The following is a 21,128-nucleotide window of genomic DNA, read 5'->3' on the forward strand; positions in this document are numbered from 1 at the left end:
TACCATGATATTGAATGATTTGCCTTGGAAACAAACTGAGATCATTCTGTCGTTTTTGAGATTGCATCCAAGTACTGCATTTTGGACTCTTTTGTTGACCATGATGGCTACTCCATTTCTTCAAAGGGATTCTTTCCCACAGTAGTAGATATAGTGATCATCTGAGTTAAATTCACCCATTCCAGTCCATTTTAGTTCATTGATTCCTAGAATGTCGACATGCACTCTTGCCGTCTCCTGTTTGACCACTTCCAATTTGCCTTGATTCATGGACCTAACATTCCTGTTTCCTATGCAATATTGCTCTTTACAGCATCCGACCTTGCTTCTATCACCAGTCATACAGCACCTCTCAAAGAGGTGTTTCTACTTTGTGAAAAGTACTTTTCAAAGAGCCATGGATAAGTAATTGCATAATTTAAGATATGAAAGATTTTAAAATGTTTTCATGGAATTCATCAGTTTCTTAAGCCCAACTGGGGTGATAAATAAAATAATTGTTGAGGAACATTGTTGGTAATTACAATTCTTAGCCAATTATAACACAACACACTTTACCACCCACATATACATATACCCATAAACACATTCTTTTCAAATAATATAAGCTAATTAAACTGACCTAATGATGGTAGAGAGTATCACTCCCTGTATGCAGAAACCTTTAATTCATAATTTAATCTGGGAAAACCAAATGGAAAATAAATACAAAAGATTTCAAGAGAAATGATAATAAATTACACTATAGTTAGGCAAACAATAAGCAAATTAAAATACTCTATAACAACCCCAAGATTATCTAGATTCTTAAGATTCTTAAATAACTACTGACCAAATTTATTACCTGGATATAGAAAGTGTTTATCTATCTTTGTATGTCTATCTGATTATCCAACTGAAAATTCTTCCATGTGGATGAAAATGGAACCTTCTAGTGAGGTGATATGTACGGGCTTGTAGCAGTGGTTTATCATAAGCCCCAGCCTTCACATATGATCAAAGTGTCAGTTTTACATGATTTTATACAGTTTACAGAGTTATGAAGTAAGAAAGATTTTGGAATAAGAAAGTGTAATTGCCTTTCTTGAATCTTTTAGCTTCTTTCCTGTTCTTTTTTTTAACTTCGCTTTTCTGGAGCTTCTTTAGATTCACAGCAAAATTGAGAGGATGGGACGAGATTTCCCCTGTACTCTGCTCAGCCTCCCATGTCATCAACATCCTCCACCAGATGGTACCTTTGTTACAGTCGATGACCCCACATCATAATCACTCAAAGTTCATGGTTTACATGAGGATTCACTCTTGGTGTTATCCAAATTCTGTGGATTTCGACAAATGTATAATGATGTTATCCATCCATTACAATATCCATCATCATGATGTCATATGGAGTATCTTCACTGCCCTAAAAATCTGTGCATCACCTGGTCTTCCTCCAGACATCCAACCTCTAGGCAATCACTGTCTTTCTACTGTCTCTCACTATAGTTTTGCCTTTTGCAGAATGTTATATAGTTGCAAATGTACAGCCTTTTCAGATTGGCTTCTTGGAAATATGCATTTCAGTTGCTTCTTGTACTTTCATGGCTTGACAGTTTATTCTGTTTTAGTGCTGTTCCACTCTCTGGACGTTTACCAGTTTGTTTATCCATTCACCTACTGAAGGACACCTTGGTGGCTTCCAGTTTTGGCAGTGATGAATAAAACTTCTGCTGTAAACCTTGTGTGCAGGTTTTTGTGTAAACATATTTTTATCACCTTTGGGTATACATCAAGGAGTGCTATTACTGGATCATATTATATGAGTAGGTTTCCTTTTGTAAAAATCCACCAAACTGCTTCCAAAGTGACTGCACCAGTTTGCTTTCTCACCAGCGATGAATATACGTTCCTGTTGCTCCATATCCTTGCCAGCATTTGGTATTGTCAGGGCTCTGGATTTTGGCCATTCGAATAGGTGTGCCATGGTACCTCATTATTGTTTTAATTTGCATTTACTTGGTGATACAGGATGTAGGGCATCTTTTCACATGCTGTTTGTCATCTTGCTCACCTTTGCAGAGGTGATTATTATTATTATTTACCCCCTCTTCTTTTTTTCTAAAATACACTTTGAAAAAGAACAGCTTTAGAATTGACATTTTAAAATGTCAGTTCTAGAATCGACAATTTATAGAAAAATTGTCAAAATGATATAGAGTTTCTGATACTCTGTGCCTAGTTTTCTCTATTATTAACATGTTATATTAGTTTAGTACATTTTTTTTTACAATTCGAGAATGAATATTGGTGTATTGTCATTAACTAAAATTTATGCTTTATTTATATTTCTTAGTGTTTATTTAATGTCTTTTCTCTGTTCCAGGATCTCATTCAGATTATAAATTGCATCTAGTCCTCATGTCTCCTTAGGCTCATTTTGGCTGTGACAGTTTCTCAGACTTTGTTTTTCATGACCATGGCAGTTTTGAGGAATAGTGGTCAGGTAGTTGCAGAACATCCCTCCGTGGGGACTTGTCCAGTGTTTTTGTCATGGTTATATTGAGGTTATGTGTTCTGTGGAGGAAGAACACATGATTAGAAATAACATTCCCATCATACTGTATTGAAGGTACATAGAATCAACATGATATATCGTGGGGTTAGCCAGTTAAGTTTAATCACCTGGGTAAGGTTGTGTTTGTTAGGCTTCACCAGTGTAGAAGTTGCTGTTTTTCTCCTGTCCCATCCTGTGGTCTTTGGAAGGATGTCTCTCTGCACAGCTCACACCAAGGAGGGGTGTGATTCTGCACCAGTTTGAGCACAGAGATCTATGCCAGTTACTTGGAATTTTGCATGGGAGATTTGTCTTTTCTCTACCGCTTATTCATTTATTCAATCAGTCATTTTATTTACATCTTTATGGACTTATGGATTTTTATTTTGTACTTTGGATTATAACCCAATTTGATTTTATTTTAGTGCTGAAATTATCCTAGATTTGGCCATTAGAAGCTCTTTCAGTTTGCTCCTGTGTCTTTTTGGCAAAGTCCCTTCAGAGTCTCATTTAAAAAAAAAAAAAATCTTCCTTTATCTCACTTTAGGTGAGGACAACAGCACTAGTTTCCATGAAGACAGGTTTCTTTACTTTCTCTCTCTCTCTCTCTTTTTTTTTTTTAGCCATGCTCTATGGCATCCCAGATCTTAGTTCCTTGACCAGAGATCAAACTTGTGCCCCCTGCAGTGGAAGCTAAGAGTCCTAATCATTGGATTGCCAGGGAAGTCCTGAAGGAGAGTTTCTTAATCTGTGGGGCACAGTCTGGGGAAACCTCAGAATTGCAAACTTTGTGGGCAATTTTTAAGGGAAGAATGTAACTTTTATCAGATTCTCAGCATGTCTGTGGTGCTAAAAAAAAAAAAACGAATAAAACAACCACTGCCCTAGAGTAAAGAGGAGAAATAATAAAACCTACACATTGTGCAAACTTCACTCTTTCCTTGCTGTCCTGTGCTTGTAGAAAACTCTGCAGCTCCCATCTTGAGATGCCCCAAGCTGGACAGTTCCATGCCACACCCAGGTCTGAGAAGACCTGTGATATTGTTGCTGCATTGTAACTCACTGGAAAAGCAAAATGATCCTTTGTCTCAGGTTCCTGGTTTAAGGGAGGACATGCAGCCAATGTGCCTGTGCGCCCCAGTTTCGAAATGCTGCTTGTGCGATGTGGCCACTAAAGGGTCACGGAAAACAAGAACATTCTGCAGTTAATGCAAAACTGAGCTTCCCCCTTTGGAAAGACATTTCTGGATTTTTCCTTTAGTTCTGGAAAACATTACATCATCCAGCTATACAGCCTGGTCCATTCCATGCATATCTTTACGTATTAGTCATGACATCAGTTCAAGTTTAGGCAAGTGAACAAAAGAGGACAGACTGTAAAAAGGCTTTTGGTCCAAGACATTATTTTCTCTAGTCATCTGATCACTTTGCCTGAGTAGACTCAATTATTGTCTTAAATTAATATCATATTTCCATGAAATCAATCTTGTTGTGTAATAATATCAGAACTGTTGACAGATATTGGTTGAAAGAAAATAAAGTGGCTTTTATATATATATATATATATATATATATGTATATGTATATGTATATATATATATACTTAATGGGTAAAGATGACTTTAATGTTGTTTTAGGATTGATGAAGCTGAAAAAAAAGATTTCCCTTTTTTTAGGTAGGGAAAAAAGCCCTGGATTCATGTATGCGAAAATAAACTACATGAGATTTCACTTAAATTTTAAAATATCTTTGAATTTCTAACATAAAGAAGGGTGAAGTGTTAATTAAGGATTCGTATCTGGTTGCTTGCAGCAACGACGTGAAGATATGTACTGATACAAATAAGAATAGCAAAAAAGGTCTATAACGTATTTGATATACTCTTGTTTTAATTTCAAGAGATTTTTTTTGTCAACCAAAACTGTGCTTTTGCGCTTACTAGCAAGTAAGATATTTTAAAGTTTGACTGTGCAGAGAAGTCCCAGCATCTGAAGATGACTAGAGGAAAAAGAGACCCTGGCAAGTTGTAGAAAGGGGGTAACTTCAGATTGTCAGGACTAATGATTTTAAAAACTGGTAAGATTAATGTCCTCTATCACATAAAGGAGTATATGGATGGACAGTAATAAAAGATAGATAATATTCCATTTGTATAATGGCAGGTTTGTGATATGTTGGCCAGTAGTGGGAGTTGCCAGGGTTCATTCTTGACTCTCCCACCTCGGAAAATCTCTGATCTTTGCTGTGTCCTGGTTTCCACATATACATACCTTATGGTTCCGTTTACTCATCTGTTGCTCACTCTCTACCTAGCTGGTTTTTCCTCTTTCTCTGATGAAAAACTATTCTATGTGTGGTTCATGTTCTCTCCTATGTAACCAAGTGAGTGTTTGTGATGATCAAGTGAAATTGTGTAATGGACATGGTGGTTGGTTCTCCAGTATCTGTTCTTTACCAGACTATAGATCTGAGCCAATCATGATTGCTTTTTCCTCCTTACTAGTGATTGGTTCAGCAGGGGCCAATGCTGGGAAGCTTCTGAGAAAAAAAAAAAAAAAAATCCTTTCTCCTAAGAGAATTTCTGAAGAGCAAATGTTCTTCATGTGGAAATGTTGAGCAAAGCTGCTACCACTATAGTACCCACGGGTATCCAGAGACTGAAACTGGGCCAGAAAAGCTGGCAGGTGGAGAGTGCCTGGGGTATTATGTATTTATTGCCACACAAGTGTAGGGAATTAGAAAACCATAGAAGCCATGCTTCCCTCAAGAATCAGTCAGTACATTCAGTATAATTAGTAATAAACACATAGATATGAAAAAAGCTATAAAAATTCAGTCAGTTCAGTTGCTCAGTCTTGTCCTACTCTTTGAATCCTATGGACTGCAGCATGCCAGGCTTCTCTGTTCATCGCCAACAACCGGAGCTTGCTCAAACTCATGTCCATCGAGTCGGTGATGCCATCCAACCATCTCCTCATCTGTCGTCCCCTTCTCCTCCTGCCTTCAATCTTTCCCAGCATCAAGGTCTTTTCCAATGAGTCAGTTCTTTGCATCAGGTTGTCAAAGTATTGGGGTTTCAGTTTCAGCATCAGTCCTTCCAATGAATATTCAGGACTGATCTCCTTTAGGATGGACTGGTTGGATCTCCTTGCAGTCCAAAGGACGCTCAAGAGTCTTCTCCAACACCACAGTTCAAAAGCACCAATTCTTTGGTTCTCAGCTTTCTTTACGGTCCAACTCTCACATCCATACATGACTCTGGAAAAACCAAAGCTTTGACTAGACGGACCTTTGTCGGCAAAGTAATGTCTCTGCTTTTTAATATACTATCTAGGTTTGTCATAGCTTTTCTTCCAAGGAGCAAGTGTCTTAATTTCATGGCTGCAATCACCATCTGCAGTGATTTTGGAGCTGAAACAATAAAGTCTCTCACAATTTACATTGTTTCCTCATTATTTGCCATGAAGTGATGGGACCAGATGCCATGATCTTAGTTTTTTGAATGTTGAGTTTTAAGTCAGCGTTTTCACTCTCCTTTTTCACTTTCATCAAGAGGCTCTTAAGTTCCACTTCACTTTCTGCCATAAGGGTGGTGTCATCTGCATATCTGAGGTTGTTGGTATTTCTTCCGGCAATCCTGATTCCAGCTTGTGCTTCATCCAGCCTGGCATTTTGCATGGTGTACTCTGCCTTTAAGTTAAATAGGCAGGCTGACAATATACAGCCTTGAAGTACGCTATACAATATACAGAGTACTCCTTTCCCAATTTGGATCCAGTCTGTTGTTCCATGTCCGGTTCTAAATGTTGCTTCTTTTTTTTTTTTTTATTTTTTTATTATTTTTATTATTATTTTTTTTTCCAGTGGGTTTTGTCATACATTGATATGAATCAGCCATGGATTTACATGTATTCCCAATCCCGATCCCCCCTCCCACCTCCCTCTCCACCCAATTCCTCTGGGTCTTCCCAGTGCACCAGGCCGGAGCACTTGTCTCGTGCATCCCACCTGGGCTGGTGATCTGTTTCACCATAGATAGCATACATGCTGTTCTTTTGAAATATCCCACCCTCACATTCTCCCACAAAGTTCAAAAGTCTGTTCTGTATTTCTGTGTCTCTTTTTCTGTTCTGCATATAGGGTTATCGTTATCCCTTTCTAAATTCCATATACATGTGTCAGTATGCTGTAATGTTCTTTATCTTTCTGGCTTACTTCACTCTGTATAATGGGCTCCAGCTTCATCCATCTCATTAGGACTGGTTCAAATGAATTCTTCTTAATGGCTGAGTAATATTCCATGGTGTATATGTACCACAGCTTCCTTATCCATTCATCTGCTGATGGGCATCTAGGTTGCTTCCATGTCCTGGCTATTATAAACAGTGCTGCGATGAACATTGGGGTGCACGTGTCTCTTTCAGATCTGGTTTCCTCAGTGTGTATGCCCAGAAGTGGGATTGCTGGGTCATATGGCAGTTCTATTTCCAGTTTTTTAAGAAATCTCCACACTGTTTTCCATAGCGGCTGTACTAGTTTGCATTCCCACCAACAGTGTAAGAGGGTTCCCTTTTCTCCACACCCTCTCCAGCATTTACTGCTTGTAGACTTTTGGATAGCAGCCATCCTGACTGGTGTGTAATGGTACCTCATTGTGGTTTTGATTTGCATTTCTCTAATAATGAGTGATGTGGAGCATCTTTTCATGTGTTTGTTAGCCATCTGTATGTCTTCTTTGGAGAAATGTCTGTTTAGTTCTTTGGCCCATTTTTTGATTGGGTCATTTATTTTTCTGGAATTGAGCTTCAGGAGTTGCTTGTATATTTTTGAGATTAATCCTTTGTCTGTTTCTTCATTTGCTATTATTTTCTCCCAATCTGAGGGCTGTCTTTTCACCTTACTTATAGTTTCCTTTGTAGTGCAAAAGCTTTTAAGTTTCATTAGGTCCCATTTGTTTAGTTTTGCTTTTATTTCCAATATTCTGGGAGGTGGGTCATAGAGGATCTTGCTGTGATTTATGTCGGAGAGTGTTTTGCCTATGTTCTCCTCTAGGAGTTTTATAGTTTCTGGTCTTACATTTAGATCTTTAATCCATTTTGAGTTTATTTTTGTGTATGGTGTTAGAAAGTGTTCTAGTTTCATTCTTTTACAAGTGGTTGACCAGTTTTCCCAGCACCACTTGTTAAAGAGGTTGTCTTTTTTCCATTGTATATCCTTGCCTCCTTTGTCAAAGATAAGGTGTCCATAGGTTCGTGGATTTATCTCTGGGCTTTCTATTCTGTTCCATTGATCTATATTTCTGTCTTTGTGCCAGTACCATACTGTCTTGATGACTGTGGCTTTGTAGTAGAGTCTGAAGTCAGGCAGGTTGATTCCTCCATCTCCATTCTTCTTTCTCAAGATTACTTTGGCTATTCGAGGTTTTTTGTATTTCCATACAAATTGTGAAATTATTTGGTCTAGTTCTGTGAAAAATACCGTTGGTAGCTTGATAGGGATAAATGTTGCTTCTTGACCTGCATACAGATTTCTCAGGAGGCAGATAAGATGGTCTGGTATACCTATATTTTTAAGAATTTTCCACAGTTTGTTGTGATTCACACAGTCAAAGGCTTTGGCGTAGTCAATAAAGCAGAAGTAGATGTTTTTCTTGGAGAAGGCAATGGCATCCCACTCCAGTATTCTTGCCTGGAAAATCCCATGGACGGAGGAGCCTGGTAGGCTGCAGTCCATGGGGTCTCGAAGAGTCAGACACGACTGAGTGAATTCACTTTCACTTTTCACTTGCATGCATTGGAGAAGGAAATGGCAACCCACTCCAGTGTTCTTACCTGGAGCATCTCAGGGATGGCGGAGCCTGGTGGGCTGCCTTCTATGGGGTGGCACAGAGTCGGACACGACTGAAGCGACTTGGCAGCAGCAGCAGCAGCAAATGTTTTTCTGGAGCTCTGTTGCTTTCTCTGTGATCCAATGGATGTTGGCCCAACAGTATATTTTTCAGTTTGAGTTTATTAGAGTAAACCAGTATAATTGAGGCATCATTTTAGAGGGGCAGTATTAAAGAATAGTGTAGATTAGTTCACGATGAGTAGGAATTATGATATTCCACTAAGGGGGGCTGACAATCGGGAGAAAAATAAAATCTGGTGGTGAGTTGGAAGGGCTAGATGGTGAATTTTGGTGACTTGACTTACAACTGTAAGGGAGAAAAGGCTTCTTTTTCTTCCCCACCCCATCCTTAGTAGCTGGGTCTGTGAAGTAGTCTGACAACAGTCATGCTAATACGATAAAAGCTATGCACATTCATTAACTTTTAATGTTATGTGCATATGGGCCAGCATCAGAGAAAAGCAAAATTGAATATGGGAGAGAGTGTTGAGTTTTGAGAATGTATGTACCATCTTGGAAGGGGGAGGGGAGGAGAATGTGGACCTCTGGGGAGAGTGGATGATTTTTACAAAAGATGACTGATCTGGAGAAGAAGAGATGAAAGAGGTGTGATGTTTGTGACTCAGTTTTCTTGGGTGTGGCATCAAGTGGTGTTCTCTCCTGTGATGAGTCATCTTACCCAGTTGATGAAGCCTCTGGGGAGGGGATTGAAGACTAGAGGGTTCCTTTTGAAGAAACTCTTTCTGTGTTTTTAATTTCTTTGAACTTTTTATTTTGTATTGGGGTATAGCTGATTAACTATGTTGTGATAGTTTGAGGTGAACAGTGGAGGGACTCAGCCATGCATCTACACGTATCCATTCTTCTCCAAACTCTCTTCCTGTCCAGGCTGCCACAAAGCATCGCAAAAGAGTTTCATGTGCTATACTGTAGGTTCTTGTTGGTTATCCATTTTAAATATAACAGTGTGTCTGACTGTAGGCAGATAAGAAGAATTTAGACAAATCCTGTCCCTATGTTTGCTTTTCTTCAAGTGCTTTTGGTTCACAATAATTTTAATGCTGAAGAGGTATAAATTGTGGGGTGTCATATTCTGCCTCCCTTCACAGCTGGGAAAAAAAAAAAAAGTCAGGCTGAAAAGTTCTCTACCACAAAAATTATTGTGAGACTTGGCTGGTATTTAGGACTCCACACTTTCAATGTGGGGGGCACGGATTTGATCCCTGGTTGGGGAACTAATCCCCCATGGCATGGCCAAAAAAAAAAAAAAGATAAATTATTGTTAATTGACTTTATGATGTCTGGTTCATTCCATTACTTAGAAGAAACGGACTTTTGAAGGATTTTACATTGAGAGATAATAATAACAGTTCTTACTTGATCCTATTCAAGTGTAGTTTGCAGTCCATCAATTCTACCTTCCTTCCTTGAATGAGAAAACCTGTAGATGGGTTTGGATACTAATTTTCATCCTAATATCCAATTTTCCGAAATAACCTCATTTTCTTTGGAGTTTTCTATCTTCTGATTAGGGATGACAGTTGGCTCTAAGAAGGTTCCAGTTTCCCTTGCAATGAAATGGAAAAATCTCACTACCAGTCCCCAAAACCTGCAACTAGGTAGCATATGAGAGCCAATAAGGTCAAGAGATAGAACTTAAATCTACTTAATCTCCTGTACTTTGGGGAGATTTGACTAATTGGTTTTCACTTTATTTCTCCAATGGTTTGGATTCTTTCTGATAGCTACTTGAAAAGTTTGTCTGTATTAACTCATGGTATTTTTAGATTTTTTTTTTTTTTTTGGAATGCTAGTTACTGTCATATTTCACCTATAGCGGTTATATATTATCAGCACACAGTTGCATAATTAACAGAGAACAAAATTGCCTGATACATCAGAGCTGGGATCTCAAAACAAAGCAAATGTATTACATTATTTGCTGCTTATAAATTAATGTCATTTATGAAATTGATACTTTTACCTTCTTGATGGGGTTTCCCAGGTGGCTCAGAGGGTAAAGAATCTGCCTGCAATACAAGAGACGTAGGTTCAATCCTTGGGTCAGGGAAATACCCTGGAGGAGGGCATGGCAACCCACTCCAATATTCTTGCTTGGAGAATTCCATGGACAGAGGAGCCTGGCAGGCTACAATTCATGGGGTTGCAAAAGAGCCAGACAGGACTGAGGAGACTGAGAACATAGGAGTGCATCATATTGATACAGAATAGACAATGCTGGATGCTCAAGTGTAGTTTTAATCTTTCTTGTGATTTTCATGGATATTATTTTCAGACTGTGGTGTTGGAGAGGACTCTTGAGAGTCCCTTGGACTGCAAGGAGATCCAACCAGTCATCCTACAGGAAATCAGTCCTGAATATTCATTGGAAGGATTAATGCTGAAGTTGAAACTCCAGTCCTTTGGCCACCTGATGCAAAGTACTGACTCATTTGAAAGGACTCTGATGCTGGGAAAGATTGAAGGCAGGAAAAGGGGACAATAGAGGATGAGATGGTTGGATGGCATCACCGACTCAATAGACATGAGTTTGAGTAAACGGGAGTTGGCAATGGACAGGGAAGCCTGGCGTGCTGCAATCCATGGGGTCGCAAAGAGTCGGACACGACTGAGCAACTGAACTGAACTGATTTTTGGACTGGGAAAATGATTATATGATAAGATTTTATGGGTGCTAATAGATCCCAAACAAATGGTAAACAAAAGAACAGTTTTCATAGACCTCCAAGGAAGAGTTTAAGTGCTCCCAAGCAACTACCAATTTAGTCAAGATTCATTGTTCAAAGTTAATTACAATAGAAAAATATGGCAGTTTTTCTCTTTTTGATAGTTGATAGCAAATATGTATATATATTGAATAAAAGAAAAAGGCAGCTGTATCTCAGGCCTCTATACTTTCCTTTATTTAATTGGTCTGATAGTAAAGGAACTGTTTTTACCAATCCAGAGTTAATGGCTTCCCTGATGACCAGTGGTAAAGAATCCGCCTGCAAATGCAAGAGACTAGGGTTTGATCGCTGGGTCCTAAAGATCGCCTGGAGTAGGAAATGGCAACCCACTCCAGGATTCTTGCCTGGAAAATCCCATGGACACAGGAGCCTGGCAGGCTGCAGTCCATGGGATCACAAAAGGGTCGAACACAACTTACCAACTAAACAACCATGAACTCCACAGAAAGCATTCATTGCGTGTTTCTTACACAGTATCATTTTAGAAGTGTCAGATGACTTTTATAAATTTTATAAATTCTTGGACTGTCTCTTTGGCCATATCATCTTGTAGTCTTCACATACTTTTTTGCTTAGATAGAAGGTTAATATTATATATTATTCAGAAACTCTTTTTTTTGTCTTAACTCCTTGTCTGCCCTTCCTTTGTGCTTGTCTAGATTTTGATTGCTTATTGCTTCAGGACAAGTAAGAGGTCTGCTTAACTTTATTTAAAAGAAAGTAACATGGATTATTTGGGGCAGTGTTTTATGCATTTGTTAATATTAAGTGCTGGACTACTTTTCTGTTTTGTTTTTTATGACATATCTTTTGGGCTTCTGATAATATCTATTACTTTTCACTTCTATTTGGAAATGACATGCTATGTATTTGTCTCAAAAAGCAAAGTCTTTCCTCTGATGAAAATCACCCATGCCTGTTGCTTGCTGTTTCTAAATACTTACCAGGGTTTTTTTCTTCTCTCATAGGCAACAGTCAGCAGAGGACCTAGCCCGAGTACCCGCCAACTCTACCAGCAATATCTTGAACAGGTTGCTGGTCAGTTATGATCCCAGGATAAGACCAAATTTCAAAGGTTTGGCTCCCCTCCCCCCTTCAATATCACCACTCTGTGGTTTAAAATCTAATTTTATCTGTGTGAAATCATTTATTTTGGATATTCAAACAGTAATAACTGTTCTGTAATGTTCTTATGTCTGAGCAATTAAATGCAAAAAATGTTTAAAGATAACCAAAACATTACTTGTAATAGTTTTATATGGTTCTAGGGTTTAGAAGAAAAAGGGATATTGTGAATTAATAGGCTAACCCGTGTGATGGGTTTTCTATTGTGAATTAATTGGCTAACCCATGTGACGGGTTTTCTAAGTACTTTGTATTCTTAACCTTAATAATTTAAATTTAGGCTCTGGCTCTCATTCAGACACCAAAGTTCTACTTTGTAGGAGAACAGCCATATACTCATTTCAGAATAAAGAAAGCTCTGATAGGCATTTAAATTATTTTTTTACTCTTCGTTAGTGTTTTACATTGATTTAGAAAAAAAATCCCTCTCTGCTTTGGCTGAAAAAAAAAAGAAGCCATATGGTTTTTAAAAACATGTTAACTTTGTGAATAAACGTGACTATATTTTTACTCCAATAAAATATTACCACCTATCACACCATTTAAAAACCAAAACTGTACTTGCAGTAAAAGTTGTAGGAAGATTGTATATGTTTGCCTGCCTTTCTTTCTCCCTTCCCTCCTTTCTTTCTTTCTTACTTTCCCTCTTTCTTTCTTCCTTACTTTCCCTCTTTCTTTCTTCCTCTTGATGAGTTAGGAAGTTATATGAACATATCTCTGGAAAACTGCCATCTTTGTTGCTGGCTAAGGACAGGTATTAATGTAGATCGCATTAACATTAGGAGGCTTGATTTTTTTTTTTCCTTTACAAGGAAAAAAAAAAACAAAAGAAAAGCCTGCAGCTGCTTCTAGTCAACTGAAGTTATACAACGATGTTGTAAAAACAGAGTTTTTTGTTCATTACCAGAACCTACTCTGTTACTTTCAACAACACCATGGTCTGGGTTGTCACATGTCTACCATGTATTGATTCGACACCTGTTTTTCATCAGTCAGAGGTTATGTGGCCAAAAGGCTAAATTCACATTTTCCCTTTGTTAGCCCAAGCAGCAACCCACAATGAGTGAAAAAAAAAGAAAGCAAGAAAGAAATTGGCAACATTATACCTTAGTTCTCACTCTATGAACTCTAAAATTATTTTCCAACAGGTCAGGCAAAAATCTTTATGATGAATCTGTTGTATGTCTGATTAAGTTTACATTTTCATGGATTAAAAATCAAAACATAGTAATTGTTTTTGTATTCTGCTTGCCATTTTAGGTAAAAATTTGAAAGATTGTAAAATGAAAAACATAAATCATATTTTTAAATGATGTTTTTAAAAAAATAAGTTACAATATCGTAAAGTAAATGCATCAGCCCAATTGAAAAAATTTTAAGGTAAATGTATTTTCCCAGAGTCCCTACAATTTAAGAGAGAAATATTTTTGAATAAATAACGCTATGAAGAACAACATAACTCATTTTTGTTTGTGTGTTGATCCCTATTTAGAAGAATAGGTTAATAGCAATTGTGACCATGTATCTTGAAACCATAGGTTTATACATCTGTGTGGATTGGAAAAAATATAACAATCAGCAGTATAAACCATAAAAATATGAAGATTCTGACCAAGGTTTTTACAGCCACCAAAATATATCCTTAATTTTTATTGACAGGCATTCCTGTTGATGTTGTAGTCAACATTTTTATCAACAGCTTTGGATCTATTCAAGAGACAACAATGGTAAGATTAAAATTCATTTAATATTTTTAGTTGTGAATAGTTTAACTGGAAAATATTAGAAGAAATTATAACTGAAAAATAAGGAGTGGTTCTCAGGGAAAAAAATACATGCTCTTTCCTAGTATAAATATTCAAATTTCAGGGTTTTGTTCAATTAGTGATTTCACTTCCTTTGTATTTTTGCAGTTCACATTTAGTCTTTATACCGCATTGAAACTTATAGAATTGGGAGAATTAACATTTTCACTCTGAACAACTAACTGGATGCCACCTGAGAAAGGGATTTGTGCAGTCAATATTCTGGTGCAACATTATTTCCTAAAATGCTTATGTGTATGAGTATTCAAAAATATTTGTGTTCATAGTCTTTTTTTCTTCTTCTAGTCTTCTGAGGATAATCTTTGTTTTCTCTCTTGTACTAATTTTGTGATGTGTGAAGCAGAGAATTGTAAAAAGCAAATTTGATTTTCCTAAAGTAGAGCAGCAGAGCTCCCTGAAAAGATTATGTTACATGAAGAAAGAACAAGGAAAGGCCCAGGAAGAGAAGGAAGGGACAGAAAAGAGAGGCTTGGGGTGGGGCTGCTGACCAGCATGAGTTGGGTGTTAGGGACAAAGAAGCCTGTGAAGGATGATTTGTGGATTCCCTGAGTGACGTGTGGTTCAGTTACCCTTCAGCTTCTCAAAGACATTCAGCAAAGTCCACTTGCTTATTAATGTTTTAAAATATTAATATTATATCCTTTTTGAAAAACCACATGCTGAAATGGTACTTCAGGTGGGAGGAAGAAGGCTTAAAAGTTTTGTTTTTGGCATCATTTTTTGAGATATTTATATTTTTTTAAGTAATAATATAGCGTGTGTATTAAAAACCTAATAGTAATGATTAGAACACATTGCAGCTTTTCAGGGGGTATCTCAGACCAGAAAAAGAATGTATTCCTGTATTCCTAGGAGCAGCATAGTATGTTATAAAATTGTACATTACATTTAAATTATGACACATTTTTATATTAATATTATTATAATTAATATCATAGTAAAATATATTGTAGTGAGAATGTTATTTATTTTTCATAGAGGCATGTCTTTAACTCTGAATACTTGATTTTTTTTTAGAGTGTGTGTAGTTTGGATAATTAGTTATTTCAAAATCAAGTCCATAATTCACTTCTAGTGACTTTTAGTTAACCTAAATGACTGTATATCTAGTATATTATAGAACAAGATAGCTCTGAAACAATGTACAGACACGCATGTATCACTGAGGAGACAGGAGTTGCACTCATCATTTGAAAATATGACTAGTTGAAGCACTTCCCATAAGAAGAGTGAGACATGTAATTTTCTCAAGGTGAAACTTCTAGGAAATCTATTTGGTATCTGTGCTTTCCCCCGTACCCTGTTTTATCTTTCATGGCACCAGTATGCTACCCCTAAAACACCATGACGGAGGGGTTACATCCTGTTAGAAACATCCCCAATCCTATCCCGCATTTTAGGACAACTAATACAGGGGTTTTTTTTTGTTTTCTTTTGTTTTTTTGTTTTTGTTTTTTCTCATTTGCACAAGAGCAACACACATGTCCTAGCTCATTAAGTACCATTAATGCATCTATTCTTTAATAAATACTGAATGCCTTCCAGCTAACAGACAGCATGCTTCTTTTGGTCCCATCAGTCCATCGTTGATTATATCAAGCTGAAAACACCCGGGATAAAGGGCTAACAGAAAAGGGGTAGGAACTTTCCTACAGGATATTTGAGAATTATGATAAAATAGCGCATGGTTTCTCATATGATCTTCTCCCGTCCTCCTGCTCACTCTGCACAGCAGTGAACCCAGAGCACCAGTTGCTGGGACCAGATTCCACCCGTTTTCAGCCTGCACTCTGACCTCTGACCTCCATCTTTTGTCTGAGCGGAGCCTCTTACTCTGAGCTACGTTCTCTCACCCTCTGCCCCCTTTTCCATCCACATCTTTCATTGCTATCATTTGTTTGTTTGTTAAACTGATCGCTTCTTGACTGTAATTCAGCTCTTTGTGTGTGTTTTCATTTTGTTTTCTGATGGAGTATTAACCTCTCAAAGTCAGAAACAGTGCATGCTGCTGCTTCATTTTCCATAAAATACAGAAGACAGTAGGTCCTCAGTGAGTGAGTCCATAAATAATGTCGTATTATTAACTAATATTGATTAAATAAATGAATAAATTCTGCTTTTGCCTAGCAAAAAGTGAGCTCAGCTCACCATAAAAGTATTGGCAGAGCAAACTTGAAAAATAGACTCCTGTTGAATGTATACATGTATACATGCTAAGTTGCTTCCGTCGTGTCCAACTCTTTGCAACTCCATGGACGGCAGCCCACCAGGCTGCTCTGTCCATGCCCTTCTTCAGGGGGTATTCCTGACCCAGGGATTGAACCTGAGTCTCTTACATCTCCTGCATTGGTAGGCAGGTTCTTTCTACTAGTGCCCCCTGGGAAGCCCATGTTGAATTTACTTAATTAAATAACAGAGTAAAGAATGCTATTGCAGTAGAGTGTTAGTTTTGTCAATTTAGAGACCTTTATGCAGAGGAGCCAAATTATTTATATTTGCTATTTCTTTTGATGAAATAACCTGTCTTTCCCTTTGTGTTGTGCAGATATAGCCTAAAGGTTCAGAATTGGAACCATGCTCATCAAATAGACTTAAATATTCTACTTTATTGTAATTATTATTTTTTGGTTTTGGCAATGTTTATTTCATACTTCTAAAAGAGACTTTTACAGATGTCTCTTTCAGGGCTGTGATATTTTATAGATTTGCTCACTCTTACCAAAAAACAAACTCTTTAATACCTTGTTGTGTAGTAGTTAGGAAAGATACAAACTACTATCCATGTAGAGATAACACTACATATCTTCTAAGGGGGAAAATGTGTCTAAGACAAAACTTGTTCTTCATGACTTGTTACAAATGCCAATCAGAAATAGCGATGACTCAGGAGGGTAACTCAGAGGGTACACAGGTGTGGAAAGCAGTTATATTTTGAGCGGGTATTTCTTTCTTTTTTTTTTCTTCCAGTCACCAAGAGTGGGCTTATTTACTTTTCAGCTTTACTAAGGTATAACTGACAGGTGAAACTGTAAGAAAGTTACAGTGTGTGATGATTTGATACGCTTCTACATTGTGAAAGGATTTCCCCCATCATGATAATTAACACATCCATCATCTCCTGTATATATATTTTTTCTTTTATAAGAACTTTTAAGTTCTGTTCTCTTAGCAAATTTCAAGTACACAGTAGTGTTAACAACTATGTCACCATGTTACACCCTAGATCCTCAAACCTTATAACCTTATAACCAGAAGTTTACACCTTTTACCAACCTCTCCCTATTTCTCATACTGCAAATTATTGGCAATCACTTTTCAACTCTCTATTTCTATGGATTTGACTTTTTTTAAAAAATATTCAACATATAAGTGATACCATGGAGTGTTTGTCTTTCTCTCTCTGTTTATTTTACTTAACATGATGCTCTTCAGGGTCATTCATGTTGTTGTAAATGATAGTGTTTTCCTTCCTTTTTTTAAGGCTGAATAATATTCTCCTTTATATGTATGTGTATGTGTGTGTGTGTGTGTATACCACATTTTCCTTATCCATTCGTTCATTGACAGGTGCTTCGGTTGTTTCCCTACTCTAGCTGTTGTAAGTAATTCTGCAGTGAACATGGAAATACAAGCATCTCTTCTAGATGTCTTGTTTCCTTTGGGCATATACCCAGAGGTGGGATTGCTGGATCATATGATAGTTCTATTTTTAGTTTCTTGAAGAATCTCCATACTGTTTTCCATATTTTTACTGGTTTGATTTCCCACTAATAGTGTACAATCTCTCCACATTCTAAACAGAATTTGTTATTGCTTGTCATTAAAAAAAATTATTGTCATATAGTTGATTTACAAAGTTCTGTTAGATCTCGTCTTTTAAAAAAAAAAAAAAAAAGATCTCGTCTTTTTCTGGTAATAGCCAAGGAGCATATTTCTTAAAAAAAAAAAAGTAAGTAAGCAAAAAGATTCCCCAGAACAAGAGGCTGGAAAAGTAGAGAGACTTAGATTTGTCTAAATACAGGATATATGTTCATGGAAATAGTATGCTGAACACTGTGATATCAGAGAGGCTTGTGTTTGAATCTTTTGTGTACTTGATATGTTATACCCTAAAATGAGTGAAAAAACTGTAGAAATAAAGCAACAATATTTTTTCTGGCTTTGCAACCCTAAAGGGACGGTGACTATAAGATTGTGATGCATTTGCAAGTTAATGTCATATTTTACAGTAGAATCTCATCCTAAAGAAAATGAACCATTTATGTTTGTTAGTAACTCTGTTGTATAGTTGAGGTTTTGTTTATCAATATCCCCTTAGAAACTTCCCTACAACGGTCTGCTGAAATAAAGGAAGTCCTAAAATTTGGAAGCTTCAATATTGGCCAGAGCTTTCCTCCGTAGTTCAAGTCTTTCTACTTTAACTCCAGAGCCTGGTGGTGGGTACAGCGTTAAGAGCTGTAGACAGAGGTGGAGCAGCTTTTGAAAGAAGGGGACAGCCCTTTTCCCCAGTGTATAAAGTTCATTATCTAACAAAGAATCTGTTGAAGCTATGGGCATCTATACTGTAAGGATATTGTAACCAATTCCGTTTGTAAAACATTCCTTCCTGCTTGTTTGTCTTAATTCAGATGCTAAATGTCAATGGCTAAACAGAAAGTGGTCTCACAATCTGTAACTGCGTAGAAGAAAAATCACAGCCATATAAATACTCCTTAAACTCTCCAACCTCCAGGACTATGTGCTCCTTCAGCTTGTTTTCTCATCTCAGTTTTCAGCTTTTTGGTTCCCATTTCTCATGTCTGTGTGTTCATCTGCATTCTGCTGCCTTCCATTTCTGTAAGGTCTTATTATTAATGCCGTAAGTGGTATTTACTGAGATTAATAGCAGCATTACCCAAATCATCAAATAAATGTAATCTTCCTCTTTTGAAGTTGTTACAACAATCATTTATTATATCAGTTTATATGCTACTGCTGGTGACAACTGAATTAAGACCCTCAAATCAGTGAGAACAGAGGTTTGTTGGAGGCAAAGTGGCATCTGCTCTATGGTTATGCTTAAACTATTTGTTGATTTCTCCATTTAATTCCTACCTTTGACTGAAATCTGTGGGTTTTTATAATAGAAAATGTAAACTGTTGCACTCATGGGAGAAAATTAGGTATTATGATATAACAATCTATGTACACATTTTGCCTCATCAGAAATACATGAGAACCCTTTCATGGAAATAAAGCCTATTTATACAATCCATTTTCTTCAGTGTAGACATGCTTTGTAATTATATCGAATTATTGTTACACTACAATCCATGATCCTGCCAAACTTTATATGCCTTTCTGCTGCATGAGCTTTTTATGTGTTTTAATAGTAGGCTTCAGCTCTGAACAACACAGTTATACCTGTCAAGAAGAAAGTCATATTTGGGATCAGCTAAAAGAGCTTAATTCTGGTTCTTGGAAATTGCTTATCTTTGTTGTTTTAGAACAATTTTATTTTATATATTTTCTTCTATATGTAAATTTAAATTTCTTTTCTTAAAACATCTTAGTTTACTATTCTGTACATTTTATTGCTTTTGTTATTAACTTTCCAACATTGTTTCATTTATTATAGGATAATATTGACATGCTTGCCCTGTTTTTTTGGTCTACTTTGCATCTTAGATGCTCAAATCTTAAAATATTTAATTTCTTCTCTTGCTATTCATCTTCAGTGTTTGTGCCCTGTGCTAGGCTAAATAGTTGTCCCCTAAAGAGGAACATATTCTAATCTTTGGAACCCGTGTTATTTTACACAGTGAGAGACTTTGCATCTGTGATTAAATTAAAAGTCTTGCAATTCAGATTATCCTGATCATTAAGTGGGCCCAGTATAATCACCAGGGTCCTAGGGGAGGAGACAGGAGGTTAGAGTCAGTAATAGGAGATGTGATGTAACCAGTGCAGTGGGGGTGACATGCAGAGGATGCAGGTGAAAGGATGCAGGCAGCCTTGTCATGCTGGGCAAAGCAAAGGATCAGACTGGCTGCTCAGACCTCCAGAGGGAACCAGCCTGGACCTCAGCTCAGTGACTCTGATTCTGATGTTCTGAACTCCAGACCTACAAGGTCAAGATTGGTCTTGCTTTAAGCCACTGACTATTGCTAATAGTTATAGCAGCATTCAGGAACTGATACACATGCTGGTGGACACTGGTTAATAAATTTTTCCTCCCCAAATTCTCTTGGAGAATTATCTGATTATATATGACTTTCTCCCAAATGCTGCTAGAGGGCTCTCTGATTATGTACATTACTGTTTCCATATATGGAAATGCCAAAATAGCCAGTTGTTTTTTGTGTGCAGTGATTACTAAAAGTCTCACTGACTCAAGTGAATCATCAAAAGACATAACTAGAAAGAGAAGCTATGTTTTTATTAGTTAATATATACTGTATTTCTGTCTCTTTTCCTTGTCAGTTACGTTTTAGTGGATTTACCTCAAAATGAAGGTAAATCATTCTTACTCTATTTCTTCTAGCTGTTTTGTTCAGAAGCTTTGGTGATTTGACATCATAAGTCAGGGTATTATACAATTGGCTTTTGAAAAACTGCATGGGTCCGCTTTTACCATTTTCACTATAGTACTGTCTGTGTACTATAGTACTATATGAGCTATGGTTGGTTGGTTGGCTTAATCCGTGGATACAGAGGGCCGACAATAAAGTTACATGTGGATTTTTGGCTGCATGGCAGGTAAGCACTACTAACCCAGTGTTTTGCAAGAGTCACCTGTCTTAGACAATCAGAAAGGATGAGAAATGTGCCGGTTTTACTTCCCTTCCTGTAATTTGTCACTATCAACTGATATAGAAAATTTGCACCATAAAATAAGTGGTGTAAATAATGCTGGACCAATCTCCTAATCTTTCGAAATGTCATGGAAATTAATTCTTCACTGCTGTATTTAACAGAAATATATTGAGAACTTTCTGTGTATCTGATCTGGCAGATTGCAA

The 21,128-nt window shown here is 37.1% G+C and overlaps 1 protein-coding gene across 1 annotated transcript in view; it reads left to right on the forward strand.

Moving 5' to 3' along the window:
- The window catches only part of GLRB (glycine receptor beta), a 96,560-nt gene that overhangs the window by 31,788 nt on the left and 43,644 nt on the right, over positions 1-21,128 (forward strand). The window contains exons 3-4 of the mRNA XM_061142251.1: positions 12,145-12,251; positions 13,961-14,028. Of these exons, the coding sequence (XP_060998234.1) occupies positions 12,145-12,251; positions 13,961-14,028 (175 nt within the window). The remainder of the gene's footprint in view (positions 1-12,144; positions 12,252-13,960; positions 14,029-21,128) is intronic.

This window comes from Dama dama, chromosome 5 (assembly GCF_033118175.1).
Source record: "Dama dama isolate Ldn47 chromosome 5, ASM3311817v1, whole genome shotgun sequence".
NCBI classification, from domain to species: domain Eukaryota; kingdom Metazoa; phylum Chordata; class Mammalia; order Artiodactyla; family Cervidae; genus Dama; species Dama dama.